The sequence below is a fragment of the Esox lucius genome, chromosome 5 (genome assembly GCF_011004845.1).
Source record: "Esox lucius isolate fEsoLuc1 chromosome 5, fEsoLuc1.pri, whole genome shotgun sequence".
NCBI classification, from domain to species: domain Eukaryota; kingdom Metazoa; phylum Chordata; class Actinopteri; order Esociformes; family Esocidae; genus Esox; species Esox lucius.
Genome location: NC_047573.1, coordinates 8441704 through 8462155, shown reverse-complemented (window position 1 = coordinate 8462155; position 20452 = coordinate 8441704). Strand labels below are relative to the sequence as shown.

The 20452-nt window shown below is 43.2% G+C and overlaps 4 protein-coding genes across 9 annotated transcripts; 3 read left to right on the top strand and 1 right to left on the bottom strand.

Annotated features, from left to right (window-relative positions):
* Positions 1-174: 174 nt before the first annotated feature.
* On the bottom strand, positions 175-6218 carry LOC105006852 (S-adenosylmethionine synthase-like). The gene is made up of 9 exons (XM_010865558.4): positions 5979-6218; positions 3790-3867; positions 3383-3505; positions 3108-3220; positions 2878-3021; positions 1476-1694; positions 1063-1245; positions 808-941; positions 175-585 (listed from the first exon to the last, which is right to left on the bottom strand). The coding sequence occupies exons 1-9, from the start codon at positions 6064-6066 to the stop codon at positions 483-485; spliced, it is 1185 nt and encodes a 394-aa protein (XP_010863860.1). The 5' UTR covers positions 6067-6218; the 3' UTR covers positions 175-482.
* dydc2 (DPY30 domain containing 2) lies at positions 1731-12964 on the top strand. Of its 5 annotated transcripts, XM_020046813.2 has the most exons (8): positions 1731-1762; positions 7310-7424; positions 9016-9166; positions 9505-9636; positions 9712-9816; positions 11427-11606; positions 12071-12223; positions 12429-12964. In XM_020046813.2, exons 3-8 carry the CDS (start codon positions 9020-9022, stop codon positions 12447-12449), a joined length of 738 nt encoding a protein of 245 aa, XP_019902372.1. In that variant the 5' UTR covers positions 1731-1762; positions 7310-7424; positions 9016-9019; the 3' UTR covers positions 12450-12964. The 5 variants fall into 5 exon arrangements, with proteins under 5 accessions (XP_019902372.1, XP_019902370.1, XP_012989392.1 ...); XM_020046811.2 differs by lacking the exon at positions 1731-1762 and having other exon boundaries at positions 6407-7424; XM_013133938.3 differs by lacking the exons at positions 1731-1762; positions 9016-9166 and having other exon boundaries at positions 6407-7424.
* Positions 12965-13103: 139 nt separating this feature from the next.
* Positions 13104-15197, top strand: LOC105006846 (peroxiredoxin-like 2A). The gene is made up of 5 exons (XM_010865549.4): positions 13104-13601; positions 13743-13834; positions 14118-14258; positions 14463-14627; positions 14767-15197. The coding sequence occupies exons 1-5, from the start codon at positions 13457-13459 to the stop codon at positions 14878-14880; spliced, it is 657 nt and encodes a 218-aa protein (XP_010863851.2). The 5' UTR covers positions 13104-13456; the 3' UTR covers positions 14881-15197.
* Positions 15198-16971: 1774 nt separating this feature from the next.
* Positions 16972-20341, top strand: LOC105006829 (peroxiredoxin-like 2A). 2 transcript variants are annotated; one of them, XM_010865532.2, is made up of 6 exons: positions 16972-17064; positions 18831-19013; positions 19213-19301; positions 19380-19520; positions 19616-19783; positions 19865-20341. In XM_010865532.2, exons 1-6 carry the CDS (start codon positions 16998-17000, stop codon positions 19967-19969), a joined length of 753 nt encoding a protein of 250 aa, XP_010863834.1. In that variant the 5' UTR covers positions 16972-16997; the 3' UTR covers positions 19970-20341. The 2 variants fall into 2 exon arrangements, with proteins under 2 accessions (XP_010863834.1, XP_010863841.1); XM_010865539.5 differs by lacking the exon at positions 16972-17064 and adding an exon at positions 18123-18690.
* Positions 20342-20452: the final 111 nt, after the last annotated feature.

Sequence of the window (20452 nt, the reverse complement as noted above, 5' to 3'; positions counted from 1 at the left end):
ATTTGGTCATTCGCTTTATAACAAAAGACTTTTCAGAGGATACAAAAAGTCTAAAGTTGTGTCAACACACAAATTATTTTATCCAGCTTAATGTTTAAGGCATGACTGAAACCCCCCCCAAAAAAAAACTGCACGAGAAAGGAAGTTGTGTGCGTGAGACGAGCTGAATGTATAGGGGGATGTACTGCATGTTAAAAATATCGACAAGCCATTTCACAAATTTGATGACCATTGAGCTGGGCGGAAGGGAGAGCAGTTGATGTTATGAATCATAGCCACCTCCCCTTTGTAGCCCTATCCCGTTTTATGACAGAGGGTTTTCATTTATCCAATAAGAAAGCAAGAGAGAGTACACTCCCCTTTACCCCACCGGTGTCCACCCTCCCAGTACCCCTAACAGCTGCCAGCTTGGCTGTTGCATACTGGGTAACAGCAACACGTGAGACACCTGCCCGTGTCATCAACACAGCCCCAGCAACAAACTAGAAGTTGAGGTTCTTGGCCACTTCCCAGGGAAACTCTTTCCTGCCAAAGTGGCCGTAGCAGGCCGTCTTCTGGTAGATGGGTCTTTTCAGGTCTAGGTCTCTGTGGACAAGTATCAGCGTTATTTCAGTCCCATTCCACTGCTGCCACTAAGTGTAGACTCCCAGGAATACAGCTACACATACAAGATAAGGGCAATACTTTTTTTTCTTGGCATGTGACCTGATCAGGATAAACTATGGGTCCTTTTTCGGTATTATAAGCCCCAGAGTTTCTCCTGGCCTGGTCTCGTGCATGGTCTGAAAAAAAAAAACTCCAGCCCACCTGACGATGAACCCAGGTCGGAGGTCAAAGTTCTTGTTGACGATATGCAGCAACTCCTTCTCACTCTTCTGGGAGGAGCCGTACGTGAACAGGGAGATGGACAGTGGCGCGGACACTCCGATGGCGTAGGACACCTGGACCACAAAACACGCTCCGGGTGTGAACTCGTCAGTTCCCCCAGAAATGACGCTTCTCAGTGTGCTTACACTGACAGTGTGCGAAGGGTTAAAGAAGCGCGGCGGTTCGGTCTCTCACCTGCACCAGCACCCTCCTGCACAGGTTAGACTTGACCAGGGACTTGGCAACCCAGCGCGCAGCGTAGGCGGCGGACCGGTCCACCTTGGTGTAATCCTTACCGGAGAAGGCCCCGCCCCCGTGGGCACCCCAGCCGCCATATGTGTCCACGATGATCTTCCTACCGGTCACTCCCGCGTCGCCCTGTCATAAACAGACATTTACAAATGGGTGAGAGTGGGCTAAGACCGTTCGGCCGCGTCCTCCGCCGGAGATGAGGGAACTTTTCGTCAAGATAGCCGTGCAAGCATGCGACCTTGTGCTCTCGCACGCTGCGGATTGTACACGGGAAAACATCCACGTCATTTGACAGCTCCGGACATCACGGCGAACGAATACAATTAAAATGAACATAATATTAAATACATTTATACCTGGGGCCCACCGATGACGAAACGTCCGCTGGGCTGCAAGTGATAGACCGTGTTGTCATCCAGGTACTTGGCCGGAACAACAGCCTTGATGACCTTCTCCTTGAGCACGTGCTTCTGCTCCTCCAGGCTCACATAGTCGTCATGCTGCACTGAGATGACCACGGTGTGAACTCTGCGAGGAATCACTGCCCCGTTCTCCTGGGTGTAGTGAACTGTCACCTGAAGAGGAGATGGGAGCGAGGTTGACATTGGTATAAACGAGGATGAATGAAGAGAGAGCTGGATCTGTGAGTTTGGGGAATACACAGTTGCTCTCAAACCCGCAGTTATCTTGTCACAGCTCAGCACTAATGATACACAATAACCATCTGATTTGCTCTGAACTACTGAACTAGGCTTAGTTTACATCCAGCCTGATCAATGCTGTGATCATCTAGGTGGACTTGAGGGTCTTGACTAATTAACGCTTTTAGCCAACCACAACTCTAGACTGAAACTTCTTGGCATGTTATGTAACCACTAACTGTAACACCTATCCTTACAAACAATATTACAATTTTGAAATTACAGTTGACCAGTATCTTGGACGCTGTCTTGGTTACATGCCATCTTTTTTTCATATGGGTAACCCTTAATCTGGCCTGCTAACATAAGCCACAAATGCTAACGCAAACATCTGCTAGTTCTCCAAATCACCTTGATTTATTTATTCTCAGACTAGGTATAATCTGAGTTTGCGAAATCGGGCCTAAAGCCTTTATTCTGCCCCACCTGACTATTTGTAAAACACATCCTAGGATTTGGAGGACCAAAAAAGTACAGTATAATATTATTTGATTGGGTGTGAGACAACGCTGTTACATCAGGTTTGCTAAATGTGCCACACTTCGCTTCGGTTGCTACTGAACCTCAACATGTCCAGATTGCAATATCAGGGAGTTCTCATGGGGCCAAAGAGCTCTGCAGCTTTTCCAAAGGACAAGGGGTTGGACAGGCGGACAGTGAACCTACCTGAAGACTAATATGAGTTGTTCATGGGGACATACGGGAGGATAGCAAATTCCAGGGCTTGGAATCCATGTTCTTCATGTCAACATCCTCACAGTCAAAACCGGGAATAGTTGGGTTCAACTCTAGAACACCTTCTAGTGTGTTTGACTGGATACACGATCATCAGTCTTGTGAGAATGTGCACGTGAATGTGGACTATACGCTAGAGGAAGGGCAGGCAGCTCTTGGACATTGGATGAGAACGACGGGAGCTCCCACTGCTTTGAGGGGGATTGTTTTTAATGGACATTCTTTAATGGACTAACCGATGTGGTGTTACTATATAATGCAATGGAAGAAATATGGGCTCCAGCCTCTTCAGTAAACATACATCTGTGTTCCATTGTCCTACCTGGGTCTTGGAGTCAGGGCGGAGCCAGGGGACTGTGCCGTTCCGTCTCAGCTCAGCCATCTTGGCATTGAGTTTGTGGGCGAGGACAATGGTGAGAGGCATGCACTCCTCTGTCTCATCAGTGGCGTAGCCGAACATCAGGCCCTGCAAAGCCCACATTGAGGCTGTTAAGAGTCACCTCACGCTGACTTCTCAAAAACTGCAAATCTCTTAAGGATCTGTTCGAACACCTGGTCTCCAGCTCCGATGTCACTCTCCATCCGGTCGATGTGAACACCCTGGGCGATGTCGGGCGACTGCTGCTCCAGAGCCACCAGAACATTGCAGGTCTTATAGTCAAAACCTGAGAGTGGACAAACATGCTATAATTTAATGTGGGGGAGATTGAACATCTTCAGCCGAACCAAGGGACAGATGTTGTGCACTCCTGGGATATGACGACACAGAGTGCAGTATACAACAATGTCATGTAGGCCTGGCTTTCGGTCAGTGAGTTCAACCGCACCTTTCTCTGAGTTGTCATAGCCGATTTGCCTGATGGTCTCTCTCACAATCTTCTGGTAGTCCACATTGGCCCGAGATGTGATCTCCCCGCAGAGTAGCACCATGCCCGTCTTACAGACTGTCTCTGATCACAACAAACAATGGTTTTAGCGCTTACCACAGAACAAGTTTGTCATTAAGGAACATCCGTTCAGCTGAAAGACGGTGCCAAATGAAGCCCAAGACTGGATCCCGTCATTAGCCCCTGAGGCTGTATCCGCTCAAGTTCATTGTCATGTAAAAGGCACATCGATCCTAGATCAGGAATCCTGCCATGAGACTTCATACATTCTGCTCCCCCACCAAAGTGCGGTTTAGCCCAAAGCAGGCTGAGATGAATGTCCTGCTGAGAGGTGCTCCTTCACTCACCACAGGCCACCTTGGCATCTGGGTCCTGCTTTAGGTGAGCGTCCAGCACAGCGTCGCTAATCTGGTCGCAGATCTTGTCTGGAAAAATGAAGTTGTAATGTTATTTGTTGTCAGTGTCAACAATTCAGCCTTGAGTATTTCTTGGCAACATGTTTGGTAAAGGATATACCACTGATCATGAACGAGAACAGTTGCCATGACTGCTGCAGTTGGTAATGTGCTTTCCTGACTTGACCTTTTACAGAACAAGGCAGAAGCCAAGTCCTAGATTATATTTCACCCCTTCCGTCAGAGTACTGCATAGAGTACTACTCTGGTTCCTATTAGGTGCTCCGACCCTCGGAATAGCTCTGGTTATGTGGACATAGATCTCTGTAGCATACTTTCCTTCACACTAGCTGTCATTATACACCACCATATATGTGGATATATAAACCCTAGACCTATATACCCTTAATATAAAAGTTTGAGAGTAAAAAATATTTTTCAGAACCAGGACTGTGGTGGTTTCGCCTTTCGTTCAGTTTGTTATTGATTTGGATATTCTTTTATTTCCAGATACAGCTCCAGAAAAAATTAAGAGACCACTGCAGCTTTTCCTTTCCAAAAAAGTCAAAAAAGAAGGTTTTGAGTGAGGAACAGAAGGGTTAAAATTAAGAGACCATTGCAAATTGAACGCTTCTGTTCCTCACTCAAAACTTTCCTTTTCAACTTTTTTGGAAGGAAAGAAAAAGGTGCCGTGGTTTTAAAAAGAAATCCGGAGCTGTGTATGAGCTATTTAGTCTTCATCCATCAATAAAAATAAATTGTTGAGTTTATTGTTGTTGTTGTTGTTGTTGATATGTAAACATTACAAAATGTGCAATAATGGACATACAACATACCAATGTTGCAACCGGGTCTCAGGCGGCTACATAGACTATTTTACGTAAATGTTTGACAGCCAAATTCGTAAGCTATATTATGTTAGGTAAAGTAGCGTTAGAGTAATAATCCAGAAAAAAGTGATAGGCCGTGTTTTGAACCTGGGTCTTTTTGCTATAAAGACAGATCCTCTACACTGCTCCAAGTAGGGACATCCAGACAGAGGCACCGAGTAGTGGTGTTACAATGTCAATATGTTACAACGTCAAAGTGATTTTCTTTCTAACCCTAACCTTAACCCCAGTCCTGTGATACCTAACCTTAATACAAACCATAACCTTAACTCCAGGGCTGTGATACTTAACCTTAACACAAACCCTAACCTTAACCCCAGGGCTGTGAAACCTAACCGTAACCAATCCGACACACGTTATGTCAGACAATGTGAGCACCTACCAGAACCACTGATGTAAAGTATGGTAACTGATATGCCTGCACATATGCCTGCAAGGCTCTAGTTACATCATCATGAGGCTGGTGTTTGGGCATATCCTGCACAAGTGGCTTTACATAGTCATCATTACTTGTTCACTGTTGCAGCTCCAGCCATGCGTTGAGCATTAGTACTGTACTGTACTGGGTGACTCTTCATTTTGTTGGTCCTCTACAGACGATCTACAGTTTTTTTTTCTTTCATGTTGATAAGCAAAAGTTTGTTGATTTAAGTTAAAGGTTAGGTTTAGGATAAGGTTTGGAATGATGCATAACTAGTTGAAATGTGAAGTCTGTAAAACGACTGGATATCCACAAAGCATCTAGCCGCTGTCCAAATAAAGTGACCCCCGTACTGTAAGTCATGTCAGGAGTGTAAGCTTACTGTAAGTCAACAGAGGTTAGGGGTAAATGATACTGCCGTCGCATGACCCCCCCCACCAAACGCCCCCCTGGCAGCAACACATGGATCTGTAAATTCTGAGCTGGTCAGTGATACATCTCTGCAGGCCTGCTTCCACATTGACTGAATTGTGCGGGCATTAAGCCTCACTCCGGTTTGGTCCTCCCTCCTGTTCTTTCAGCTTGCATGGTACACCCCCCCAAGAGTAAATCACCTCCTTTGTATCTCGTTCACATTCGTCCATCACACCACAAGCAACGATTAACACTAAACCTAATTCATAACACCCACGGTGTGTCATCTGTGGATACTAGAGAACCTGCCCTCTCTGCTGATGCACAGCTGGCAGGTTATTCTGTGGGTCTGTTCTGTTGCCCGGGGGAACATGCAGAGGCACAGCACTGTTCAGGTACCACATCTGTCTACTCACCTGGATGTCCCTCCCCCACGGACTCAGAGGTGAACATGAAGGAACCATAGTGCTCAGCGTCGTACAATCCGTCCACCGGGCCGTTCATTCTGGCGTGAGCAGCTCAACGATGCAGAGAAAGTCACGGGAGAGGGCTCGGGAGTCTGACTAGCGACACCACTGTAGTAATTGACAGGCAGAGCGGAGAGGCTGCTGCGCCAGCTAGTGCGTCCTTCTCGCCAGGACGGTAAGGGAGAAAGAGGTTGGAAACCGGGGGGCACGGGAGAGACTTCACTGGAGCCACGACACTGGTCTATATAAGGCAAAGACAACATACCCACTCAAACACGCAAACACCCGCGCACACTCTGGGAAAGCGGGCTCGGGTTCATGTGACCCTGCGGGTTAGACCATTCAGGAGCCAGAATGGGGAGGGAAGAGGATTACCGTTTCTTGGAGGAACTTTTTTTAACTCCTCGTGTGCTGAACAGTGGACCCCTCAAATAAACCCCTGCCCTTACTTGCCATTGATTCAATGAATGGCCGTCACCGGATAGTGTGGTGTATTGTATTGCTGTGAACAATAATCGTCATTTTAGGGAGCAGAATTTCCTGTCCTTTCCCTCTTTCTCATATCCCCCCCATGTAGTTTCAGTAGGGGCCCCTCACTTAGCTGGTGGGATCACTGGGCCTGTATACACAGTTGGACCCTGGTGGTCTGACGCCCAGCATTGACGGTAGCTGCCAGAATCCATGCTTGCTAATGAAAACGCGCATTACTGAAACAAGATGACAGTATACAACATGATGCAATGCGTTCAGATGAGAACACAAGAAAAATGACAGCGGCGTTATTGAAGATCTACACGGGTATCTGCGTTTCCTCTGACAACCCGTCTTCCAAGCGATATTGCGAAGCCTGGCCTCGGGTTGTCGCGAAAACACAGTCTTGACTTATTGCAGGGTCGAGTTCAGACAGAGGTCAAACCAAATGACAAGGACTCTTGCTCCGGGTGTCTATGAGGAACTTTTCTCCCAAGTTATCCAACAGCCCAACAAAAAGGGGAATTGTTGTTTTCACTACACTGTGGATAGAACTCACATATACCTATATTAATATTTTAGCCTCAAAAGTGCAACTGTTTGATGTAAGACATACCATAGGCCTATTTGAATGTGACCCCTCATAGTGTCTCATGGAATCTACCAGAGGTGCAATAGACCTGCTAAAGTGGTGAAATATGGATGAGGGGTCCAATAGCCTACAACTTCCTGTTACCGGTGCTAACCTTTTCAGTCCTGTGTCTAGGAAACATGTGGTATTTAATCTGTGCTTGTGCTTTATGATCTAGGTTAGGTGTTGGTGAGATGATTTTTGGTGTGACCGCTAAGCAGTGGGAGCGTGTGCAGTTCTGAGAAGCCCTTTCCTCTCCAACAATTCTGGGGAATGTGACAGCTGCCTGCAGGGTGTGTTGGTGGATCCTGGTATATCTTAGCACATTCCATCCCTGACCAGCCAGCACACTTCTCCCCCTGATGTGTGACCACGATAACCTTTGGTTTTCATAACTCAAAAACCTAAAATAAGTAATGACCAAGACAAAATAAGCATTATAAAGTTATTGATTAAAATCACAAATCCTATTCATTCTTTAGGGCCATCATGCAGACTGCTTCAGACTGCTGAGCGGATTGTCTGCATGTGTTTGTTTCAAACTGTATTAGCAAGGCAAGAGATTTCATAGCAACCCCAATCCTGGACTCCCTTATTCTAATTCAATTAGCTAGTATTCTAATTCAATGGACTCCCTGCCTCAGGTACAGTTCAGCTGTGTGGTCCTTAGTGTTTTACTTAAATAGCTAGATACTAGTAGATCTTTTGTTTGTGAAAGGCTCCATAGTTTGACAGAAAATACAATTATATCAAAATAGGGTTTCAATGGTTTAGTTGTCAAACAACATAGTGCCATCCTGCACAATGAAATTCTTGTGACATGGCACCAGACAACTACAGTATGTAGTGAGAGTTAAGAAGAGTATATAAGCAAAAATATAGCTAGACAGAAAATAATAATAAAATAAAGCAACAATATACATAAAACTGTACAATAGCAGCAGTTTACAAAAAATCTTAGGGCTTGGCAAAAACACATTTCCCCAAGACATCTGACCACAATGGACTCAATGTCCAGGGTTTTCAGTTTATTCCTTGCTATCAAGTTGTTGTTTTCTATGATAAAACTATTCTCCAAAACTTTTCGCTAACAGAAAGTTCAACGTCATCTGAACTCTGAATAGTCCCAGCTGAATGGTGTATGTTATTAGGTCAACAGAGTATTTTAATTAAGTATAGGTTTAAATTAATTAATCCATTGTAATCATGGGAAAACACTCGTGAGTGCAGATGTCATGAAGAAAAGATGGATAACTCAGTTGATAGCGAGGAACAAATTCCAACCCCCGAGACAGAAAGAGTCCAAAGAGATCATTCACAGCTTAATGAGGCTATGGAACCGTTTTGCAACAAAGAAATAGCTCATATCTAGTTACTTTAGTTGTGGTCGAAGATAAGAAGAAATCTGGCTGTAGTGCACGATGTATAAAATACCCTGTACCGTTTTTTATCTCCAAGTTGTGCAGTACGTACAGACCCGTAAAAACCCTCACTGATATGTACCCGCAACCGACGTGTATGTTACAAAAACAAAGCGTTCCTCAACAGATATGGGGGAAGGTTAATATAGTAGCACCGTTACCATGGGGATAGATATCCGGACGCTCCGAACGAAAATAATACTGGTCGGCGTGATAAAAACTAAATAATACATACAATGTCAGTTTAAACTATAATACCATAGATTATTTTCTAAAAATATTACCTTGTTTTTTTTAGCTTGCTCTAATTCTATCCACATTAACATACAGCAAAGTTTGTTGTACAAAGCAGAAGAATTTGCTTAGAAGCTTTAATTTTTTTTTTACCACTGTTTAGATGCAAGGCATGTGTAGCGATTTGGTACTGTAGAGTAGCAACATAGTGAAATTTTATTGCATACAGGAAAATGGACACTGAATACTTAAAAGGCTGTATGGGAAAATGCCTAATAGAAGGATTAGCAGAGGTGGTCGAGCGTCGACCGATGGACCCCATCGAATTTCTTGCACATTGGATTTACAAGTACAAAGAAAACATGAACAACCAGGAGATAGTAAGTACATTATTGACCGTGTTCGAGAAGGTCTGATCTGATCAAGAACAGACCTGTCAACCACCTTGCATGAATTAACTGAAACATTATGGTATGAAAAAAAATAAAACGTTTTACGTTCAGATTGTTGCCAGGCTGCCTGTACCCTATTTCTCTAGACAGTGTCATGGTCCAGCTATGACCATTGCCAATGGGGGCAGTCTTATACCAAAAGTGGTCTTTGACAGTGTTAACTTTCATAAGCCTTTAAGGTTATTGTTATTAGTCTATAAACGTCTTCAATATGCAGTGTTTAGCTAAGTATTGTTTTATTATTGTTACATCCGTGATCATTTTAGAGAAAGGCCTTCAGACTGCAATTGGAGCAGGAGAAGCAAAAGGCCATTGAGGAGGCTGAGCACCATAGGCAGATGAAGGAGGAAGAATGTAAGATCATGGGACAGGCCCCAGAAGAACCCAAAGAAACAAAAGTATGTATTGTGCATGTTTTGTATGTGTTGTGTGTATCTATCAAGGAGGTTTAAATAGTGTTTTTATCATTTCAGGAAGTTATGGAACAACCTGCAATCTCTCCATCAGCTACAGTTTTTGAAAGACCTAAGAAATTCAACCCTCCGAAGCTTGCTGCTGTGATAGAAGGCGAAGATGGGGTATGGGTTTTTGAAAATTATTAAGACATCCACCATTTCTACATTATTACATTATTATATTATTATTATATATTTGTTTTTTAAAAGTCTGGATAATGCTTTTTTTTTATCCTGAAAAGCAGCGAATCTGTGTTGTCTACATGTTTTGGTGTTATATTCAAATGAACATAAATTGCCAAAAATTAATTTAAATGGTAAGTAGAACAAACCAAATAACTAATATTTGCTCAGACTATCTAGGTCCACAATAGGGTGGAGCCTACTATAGCACACAGGGAGCATTAGCTGCTTACATATAGATAAGTCAACCCTGCTGAAGTTAGACAGATCATCCAGGGTTTATTCACATCAACCCAGTGGATATTTGAAGAGGTGCCTACATGTTCTGTTTAAACCGACATGCCATATCACCGGTTGTTTGGGAGAACTCCAGTTCTGCTCAGGAGTACTCCAGAACTTTGGACATGAAATTAAACTAGCTTGAGGGTGTTCATTTCATCAACTTTTGTACATTATTCACCATATTTAAAGGGACCAAAATTAAATGGCTAATTGACTTCACAACTTTCTCTTATAAGGCAGTTTTTTTTATTTGGTGGCTGGCATAATTAGTGCATGCATAAGACAGCTGTCAACGTGTAGTCTTGATTGCAGAATTTGCATTTGGAGTCAGGTAATGGTGTCTGACAAAATCAGCTCCAAAGAAGTGTCAATACAAGTCAAGATGGCCATCGTGGTGCCAATATATCGGAGTACATCAATCAGAGGCATGGCTAAAACATTAAGTGTGAGAAAAGCAACTGTTTGGTACGTTAAGAAGAAAAAAAGCCAGCATCGGTTAGCTCAGCAGTGACAAAGGACCTGTCACACCAACTTATCTGTTATGTTTTGGGCATGTATGGCTGCCACTGAAATTCACTCATTTGCTTTAACAGCTGACAGCAGCAGTAGGATGAATTCTGAAGTATACAGAAACATCCTTTCTGCTCAGATACAACCAAATACCACACAACTCACTGGAATCTACCTTACCTTGAAGCAGGATAGTGATCCCGGACATGCCACTACTACTGAAGCAAGAAACGTGTTTTTCAGGCGCAACATCTGTGTGCCTTTGGTGGTTGCTACACTATCCAGCCTAGGTTACCATTTCTTTTGCAACACTCCATTCTGTGAATCACTTGTTTTCCTGATCCTGTCTTTTGGCTGATGGTGACTGCTGCTGCATATCCTTCGCGAGACGTGGACTTTCCTTGAGGTCAAGAAATTAGGTTAATTGCCAGGCTCTGACCTGCGTAGACTTTCTGTTTGGAACAACAGTGTGAAAAAATGCAGAATGGCTTGGAGCAGGTGCCTACGAGGAAAACTTTGCCCATGTTGTTCTCAGCGCCAATGAAAAGCAGGAACAAGAATGATTGAAGCAGCAAAGCAGAGTTATACACCTAAAAAATACCTTGATTTAGATCTCCCTTTACGTTAAGATTCAGTGGGGGAACTGTTCCCCATCTTTGAATTGAACATTTAGGGGACCGCTATCAGAAAAGCAGCAGATGAGGCAGGACATTCAGTTAAATTAACAAATGTTTCACCCGAAAACATATTTTCACCAGGTGACTGATGAACCTGATGAAATCGAAATTATTGAACCTGCCAAATCTACACAAGTGGAGCCAACATCAGAACCAGAGAATAATGACTTCAGGCCAGACAACACGCTCTCTGGGGAGGGTCAAACTGGGGAGCCACAGGAGATGCAGATACCTTCTTCACCTGATCATCAGGGCCAAGAGGTGATGGCTTTACATGACATACCCGAGACAGATTACAAATGTATCATGATCAGCAGTGTCTCTAGAGATATCGGCAGAGTAGTAATACCTTCGGTTTTTAATTGATGAAGGAATTCCTCACTCAGTTAAGGAATAACACAAGAAAGGGTTGACTTACCAGGAAACCAGAGAGAGAGAGGAAAAATCTTAGAGAAATGTGTGCCAGAAGAGAAAAGAGAAGATGCCTGGGTGTGGAGGAGGAAGGTGCTGTGGGTTGTTCGGTCAGCAGGTTAACAGGCAGAGGTCCCAGGGTAGGGAAGGAGACCCAGCAGGTTAACAGGCAGAGGTCCCAGGGTGGGGAAGGAGACCCAGCAGGTTAACAGGCAGAGGTCCCAGGGTGGGGAAGGAGACCCAGCAGGTCAATTGATGTCGAAGGACGTATTCAGGTAGGCATTACTCAAGCGGTTTCCCTCTGACAAACTCAGCAGACAGATAAACCTATCACAAGGGACGCTATTGAGGCCACACTAGAAGCGGTGACCTCGGAGGGTGATGATGTCAGCGGCGACGTGACACGACCTGAGGAGGACGCAGAGATGGCACTTGAACACACAACTCCCAAGGACGAAAGGGAGGAGGTGAAACCTTGAGAGGACTTCTGTTTCCAGAGAAATGTACAATAATCAACTATTAATGATATCATGCATGAGATAAGATCAATGCGACCATGTGCCCAAGTCAGGGGCTAAGGAAAACTGGTTATACAGGTTTGCAGTATCTCAAGCATACTACACTTTCCACTTCAGTGGATGATTTCACCCGTAACCCTGTTCTGTTTTTCAGGAGGAAGACGAGGATGAGTAAGAACTGGAATGGGGATTTTCCGACATGACCCAATCTGGCCCAGCAGTTTAGTAAAAAGCAATAATAGCCTACATTCCGTGTGATAGACTGAATGAAATGCATGATGTTTCCCAGAGCAGGATATAGCTCAATGTGTGTAATATGCTGTCTACTTTGTCAATGTAACAATATATCAAGTTGAATATTAATAAACTGGTGTCTTCTATTTTGAAAGACATTTTTAAGGAGTCATACTGTAACTGATGTGTGAGAATTACAATATGAACCTCAAAGAACGACAGTAGTTGTGAGAACTAAGCATTCTGATGTGGAATTCCATTCATCCTGAGGGATTACTTCTCACATAACATAAGCAATTTCAGGGAAAATTATTTTACATGGAATATTCATGAAATATAATATATTGGTGCTTGCTCTGTAATAAAAATCATGTTTAAATTTCTATAAAAATGTGTCATGTGCCATAAAGTTTAAACTAGCAAATCTCCTACTCTTGAACTTTGATTTGTCTTGGAGTATTTCTACAACAAGATGTTGAAACATTTGCTAATGACAAATGGAGAAAATGTAACGTAGTCATAAATAGCATTTTAAATTAATATAATCCTGAGACCAAAAGTCATTTTAAATGCCAGATTGAAGTGACAGATGATTGATGCTGATGGCATGGCTTTGATTCAACACATCTGTGTTTGCGTCTAATCCAATTACTTGTCTGATGAGACACTGACGGCATTGTATGCCGCTATTTCGAAATAACTTCAGAGGTTTCATAACCATGCGTGAATATGTATTAAGTTACAAAAGTGCTTAGCCAAGAATATTGTTTGGCCTGGATTTGAAGCTTTGGGGACAGAAACCGAGTCAGCTGATTCACGGACCCGATCCAAGGGTAGACGGCGCACCGTCCTCATTTTGTGTGGTTCCACATTTGTTGAGCTTGCACACTTTTATTTCAGGATTCCCTTCGACAACTACTGTTTTTGACAAAAAATATAACTTTTTCGATGGATGTTGTTGTGCAGTCAGCGGGAGCATTTGTTGCCTTTATTGCTACTGCTTTGCGCTCGTTCACTGACCTGTTTTTGACGCAGCCGTCGAGGGCCACCCTCAAATATCTAGAGGAGACTGAACTTAAACCATCGAGAGGAGGTATGTTTGAAAAGGCTCTTTCTAAACGTATGTTACCAATGGTGTCCAATAGAGTTACACACTTTAAGCCGGGTGGTCAAAATAGTTCTTTATTGGACCTACATTTGGTTAATGTTTAATCTTTCACCTTGTCTCGCCAAGAGCTTATTCCTTTTAAGGCCAAACAACTATGGGAGATGTCGGGAGCAGTTGTCATGGCTGTAAGGCGGCCTGGGTGATTTTTGTGCAGAGAGGTAGGCTACAGTATTGTCTTATACTGACCAGCCCATTGTGTAATTGTATTAAAACTGTAGAACGGCTCTTGTCTGTTATATCGTTATGTTGTTTAACCCTAAATGCACCATTACATCTTACACAATTGAGTGTATGTTTAGAAGCGAATTAAGGCGATAGTGTTGCTTAAGTTTTACGGGTTACACTACCTACGTACCGATATATCGGTAAAGGCTACATCACTATGGTTATTTCTTCTGCCTGGCTGCATGTGTCTGTCATTTGGCAAATGTCATCCTCCAGGAGGCTGCTGAGCTGTCCTCTCTGAAGCCTCAGCTCGATGAGCTCGGGGTCCCCCTTTATGCCGTGGTGAAGGAGGACATGGGTACAGAGATCCAGAACTTCAGACCCTACTTCAGTGGGGAGATCTTTGTGGATGAGAAGGTACACAGGCTGTCTCCCTGTTTAAAAAAAGTATTATTATCCCCAAGTGAACCACAATGGAACTAATTGAATGTCAAAATGAGTCATTTTAAACCCTATGATCTTTTGATAATTCACTAAACATTAACCAATTAGTTATGATTACCACAATATGAATAGAGCAATTGGTAAAAACTGAACAGCCTTTGGTTTTGTGGCTTATAGAGACATTTTTATGGACCCCGCGAGCGTAAAATGGGTCTGTTGGCATTCCTCCGAGTGGGAGTTTGGATGAACGGCCTCCGGGCCTTCAAAAGGGGCTTCCTGGGAAATGTGTTTGGAGAAGGCTTTGTGCTCGGTGGGGTGTTTGTCATTGGAGCAGGACAGCAGGTAGGTAATCTCAGGAATTACTCAAGTCACCCTCCAGCTCGCTGATACATGAACTGTGAAGTGTATTTCGAAAGACATGCTGGCTTAAATACATTAACTGGCGACATCCAGGCTAAGGTCTTTGTTTGGTAATCTGCAGGGCATACTTCTGGAGCACAGGGAGATGGAGTTCGGGGATAAGGTCAACATTCTGGAGGTCCTGAAAGCTGCCAGAAAAGTAGAAAGAGAGCTGGTAGCTTTGGAAAATAAGTAATATACCTTTGTTGGAAAATTAACAAAGAACTCCACCTGACCTGTTTTGTTTCTAAAGTGTCAGAGTGATTCCAGTGAGTTATGGAAGGGAGTGGAGGATGTCTTGCTTGTAGTTTGTGTTCTTTCTGAGACCCACAGAGTCGTGCCCTGTTTGTGTACTGTGTTGGTTTGAGTGATTATGAAGGTCTGTGTCTAAACTCTGTGGAGGGACCAGGCCGGAGGCTTTACACTCAAGTCTCCCCTTTACACTTAACACCTGTCAAAGGCTTCCCAAGGAGTGACCTCTCTGTATAACAATAAAAGTCTCATCATGCACCAGTAACTCTCTGATCTCTATTTTCTTCTTAGATGTTTAATGATTGACCTATTATTTTAATCTCTGTTTCTGCCATAGTATGGAGGACCGAAGAAATGAAAATTAAATAAATATTTATATAATAAAAATTTTAAGTGGCACATTATAATTAAACATTATAATTATGGTATATTTCTTTGTATTACCACATGGCCTTTTTCTTCAGAAGATGTATTTAATATACCATCTCATAATTGTCATTTTTCATGATCACGTCACAAGCCGCTGATTAAACTTTTACATTTGCCGATCATGGCTACAGCTCATGCTGGCAATAGAGTTCTCTGTCAGAGAGCGAATTTATGAACAATGCTTTCTAATTGGCAAAACCTGTACGAAAGTATGTCGAAAAAAGGTAGGTTTATTTCAACAGGTGCGCAACATATCAATGGAAATAGTGACATTCCAATTAGCCAGCGGTATTGCCCTTGAATTATTGGTAGGCTAGTAACTATCTGGTTTAGGATGAGTGTCTTTCGTTCCTGCTTGCTGCAGAGCTGCACGTTAGGATCGGTAGCCAATGGCAAGGCAACTTAATGACTACATCTTGCTGCGGCAGCTACCTTGTGGCTTCAGCACCCCTGATGCAATCCTGAAAGTCATATGTAAAAAAAATATATATTCTCCACTCCACGTTCTGCTCATTTCTTAAATTTGTTCCAGCTGCATTAAAATCAGCAGAAAGACTATCTGACTTATTTTGAAGGAATTGGACCAAAAGACCCCAGGCCCTTCCAAAATGACCCAGAGTTGAAACCCGGGCCTAACGATGCCACTGGCAGTGACAACCTGCGTTTATGTTTGTTTTAGTATTTCTGGTGCCATTTACCAGGGGTATAGCACAACATTCTGGGCCCTGTCCATAGGTGGTCTCCGATGGCCCCTCCTCTGTTTATTCAAGATTAAAATTATTTTCTAGGGCCCCTGTACACGTTAGGGCCCTATATACTTAGCACCACTTTTCCCTCTGGTCCGACACCACTGCCATTTACTAGTATGTGTTCATAATAACAGTGATTGTATTGAACCTTCTTGATACATACTTCCAAAATTGCTATCCTCGAGCACAACCGTAAATTATGCAAAATCCTGTTTGGATGCCCGAAATGAATAAAAACTGTAGGCAAAACCAGTATGGCTGGATTAACCAATCAGAGGCTAGACACCACCCACTAGCATAGTTTAACAGATCCCATAATACAAAAATTGTATTATGAAATAAACCATGAAATATCAAATAAACCGTGAAATTATGAAAAAGGCCTAACACAATTAAATGCATATTGTGATAAAAATAAGTTTGGTGTTACTTTTGGTGTTTTTTTTTTTACTTTTTTTTTTTAAAGGCATGAAAAAATTATTTCATAATGTATTTATTTAATACATAATTTAATTTTGACTGCTTTGGTTGTCCATACCATAGTGACTGCCCATGAAGTAAAACATCTTATGGTTAATCTGTCAAGTTTGGTGACATTGGTGGAATTAAATAAAAAATGATGTCTCAATGTTTTATCGGTCACATACTCATAGAAGATGTTGTGGGTGTAGTGTGTAATTAAGTGGTCTGAAATGATACATTTCTTGACTGTCTTAACGAGGCTGAAAGACAGCTCTAGTCAGTAACTATAAATTTGTGGTTTGAGGGCTGCAATTGGTCAAGTCCTCTATCATTCAAAGATAACCCCACTCCTGATCTCCTCCTCTGAATTGTGTGGTAGGGTGTGGTATAGAAATTCCTGAACTCACACAGTGTTGGACAGATGACATTAAAGCGCAGGAAGCAACTCCTGTACATTGTTCTAAGTCCTGGGGAATCTACAGCAACAAGTTAGTATTATTCTATGTCTCTTTAGGCCTTACAGATAATTAGGTTAAAGCATTAAGACTTTTTTTTCAGTAGCCTACAAGAGTAGACAAGAGTTTATTGATAAATCCATCTATTTTGGAATTTGTAAAGATGTTTGTGTATGTAAGGAACCAATCGGTGCTACTTAGAACGTTTGAGGAACACCCAATGATGTGTCAATTAATATGTATGCAATTAGTGGTGTGTTTTTATTCAATTTGACTCGATTTTGAAAGTGAATACGTTTTCTCACTGTAGCTAGTGAGGAGAAAAACAAAAGAACACTGCGCAGTTGTAAAATCCCAATGTGTGAGCTTGTGGTTGACAAGGACCGCTTTGGTCCCACCCCACCCTAAGAAAAGGACCTGCTCAGCTTTGTAACTGCCAAACAATGACTGGGATAAGGCGGTTATTTTATCATCTGACTTTATACTTCCCTTATTAGGTTTTATACATTTTGTAATGATCCTGTCCCGTTCCAGACTGTGTTACTGGAAGAAGGATATTTGCATAAACATTTGCATGAGGACGTTTGTGTGTACATGTGTTTACAGTGGATATAAAAATCTACACACCCCTGTTAAAATGGCAGGTTCTTGTGAAATTAGACAAAGATAAATCATGTCAGAACTTTTTCAACTTTAACTTTTCCCCCTCAAAGATTTCAGTTTGTTTTTCAATTGAATTGTTCACATTATATGTCACATTTAAAGTGGAAAAAGTTCTGAAATTATTTATCTTTGTCTCGTTCTTTTACATCACAAAAACCCGGGGGTGTGTAGACTTTTTATATCCACTGTATGATGCGTTTATCCAATGTGTCAGTGAATTTCCGCCAGTGTCAAGCGGGGTCGAGTGATCCGCCTTATCAGGCACTTCCACAGCATCAGTGGCCTTGTCTGAAACCACTGTGCCGCCTGCTCTGAGAGAGTGGAGTAATCTTTTCATGTCAGGCGAGCTGAGTCATAGAACTATGAATGGTTGAAAGAACAATGTGCCCTTGGGTTATCCAGATGCAGTCAACCGCCTGGTATTTGGAACTGAACCTGGGCGGTGAAATAAAAACACCCCTGTTTTGTGCCAATCACTTGGTTGCAACGGTCCTCACGCAGTAACCTTTAGTTACCGCGGGCTACTGAACTAAAGGTTAGTGTGGCTTAGTTACCGCGGGCTACTGAACTAAAGGTTAGTGTGGCTTAGTTACCGCGGGCTACTGAACTAAAGGTTAGTGTGGCTTAGTTACCGCGGGCTACTGCACTAAAGGTTAGTGTGGCTTAGTTACCGCGGGCTACTGAACTAAAGGTTAGTGTGGCTTAGTTACCGCGGGCTACTGAACTAAAGGTTAGTGTGGCTTAGTTACCGCGGGCTACTGAACTAAAGGTTAGTGTGGCTTAGTTACCGCGGGCTACTGAACTAAAGGTTAGTGTGGTTTCACACTATAGGTTAGTGTATGAGTGCTACAATAATGTTTGGTGTAAAACCACCGTTCAAATCCATAAGGGTTTAGATGTGTTTATTCCACTGAAGACACCTGTGGTGCTGGTGCTGTCTTCAGACCAATTGCCTTTACCTTCCTTACAGAAGTATGAACAGACACACTCCCACTGGTAGGTTTCAAAGGAGAGGGCATGATGTCTCCCTCCTCCAGACCCTTTTAAATTCCTACGAAGTGAGAAAGTGTATATTTCCACGGCCGGGCAGCTGAATGGGTCTTTGGTAGGTTAATTAGTGTGGTCTCTGCCTGCAGTGCTCTCCTTCCTCCTGGAGGGGGAGATCCTGTCCCTCGAAGTGTGGACTGTGGGACTAGGGGTGTTGGTTGCCTGGCTGGTTGGCCTGATCTTGGTCAACACTGACCTGTTCTTGCCGAAGTCAGCCCCGTCCACACTGGAGCAACTTGAGAGCACGCTGCTCAAAACGACGACCGGAGACGGTGAGACCAAAGCCAGATCTTTACTGGTTCACTTTCAATCGATGATTAGCTGTTTAGTGGAGAGAAATAACACACTATGGCAGAACCATCGTCCAACAGTGGAGTGTTTTTGGACTCAGTGGCAACAAAATAATGAAATGCCTACGGTACAGTTCTGAAAGCCTCCTACCATTGTGTGATGTGTTGGTTGTGCCTGCAGAGGAGACTTTTGAAGCCAGGGGTCTGTGGGAGGAAAACGGTGCGGTGGTCATGGCTGTGAGGCGCCCTGGATGTTCGTTGTGTCGAGAGGTACAGTATATTTGTGTGTGTTTGTTTGAATTAGTGCACATGTGGTGGTGTAATTCCCCTGACACATTCACCCACCAGGAGGCTGCTGGGCTGTCCTCTCTGAAGCCTCAGCTCGATGAGCTCGGGGTCCCCCTTTATGCCGTGGTGAAGGAGGACATTGGTACAGAGATCCAGGAGTTCAGACCCTACTTCAGTGGGGAGATCTTTGTGGACGAGGAGGTATGAATAACATTTGGAAAAATGGCGGACAGCTGTATTAGCCGCCTTTTATTCAGTCAACATCCAATCTATTGATCGAACGTTGTCTTTTACAGCAAGCTTTCTATGGTCCCAAGCCGAGGAGGATGGGACTGGGCTTCAGTCTGGCTCGTCTGGGAGTTTGGCAGAACCTCCTTCGTGCCAGGAAGAAGGGTTATGAGGGTAACAGGAAGGGGAAGGGCCTCATCCTTGGTGGCGTTTATGTGATTGGAGCAGGGAAAAATGTATGTTCTCACCTAATCTCCCGACTGTGAGTTTGTGTATTTGTTTTCAGTGACTCATTTTAAATGATGCTATTCTAAAAGGGTATTCTCCTGGAGCACCGAGAGAAGGAGTTTGGGGACAAAGCTGACCTTCCATCTGTCCTGCAATCAGCACAGAAGACCAAGAAGGGGAAACAGTTTGGATAATGAAGATTACTGCTGAACTCAAGTCACTGTGATCCAATTGTATTGGGCATATTATTATGTGTATGGTAGGAAAAGGACAACGAATATACATAGGATATGACCGTTACCGTTATACAATGAAAACGTCCTTAGTGGAATCATGTATCTCTATTTTGACCTCAGTGTTCAGTACAGATGTGTTGCACCAGCTCAAGCCCTGGTCAGTGCTAACGGTGTTGAGGTTCCTGTGTGTTGATGATGCTGTGTCTGAACTGTTGAGCGACCACACGGACCAGCTCATATAGCCCACCCGACAGGCTGATTCAGTTGTGTTTCATTGTAACCTCCTTATTGACAATAAACTGGGCCTATTGTTAAATATCTCTAATGGAGTTTATTTGTTGCTCGAGGATGAGAAAAACAAAGCATAAAATAAGAGATTTAGCCAGCTAAATCCTGAAGACAAGGTAGATTTGGTGAAATAAATATATGTTTTTTAAAATA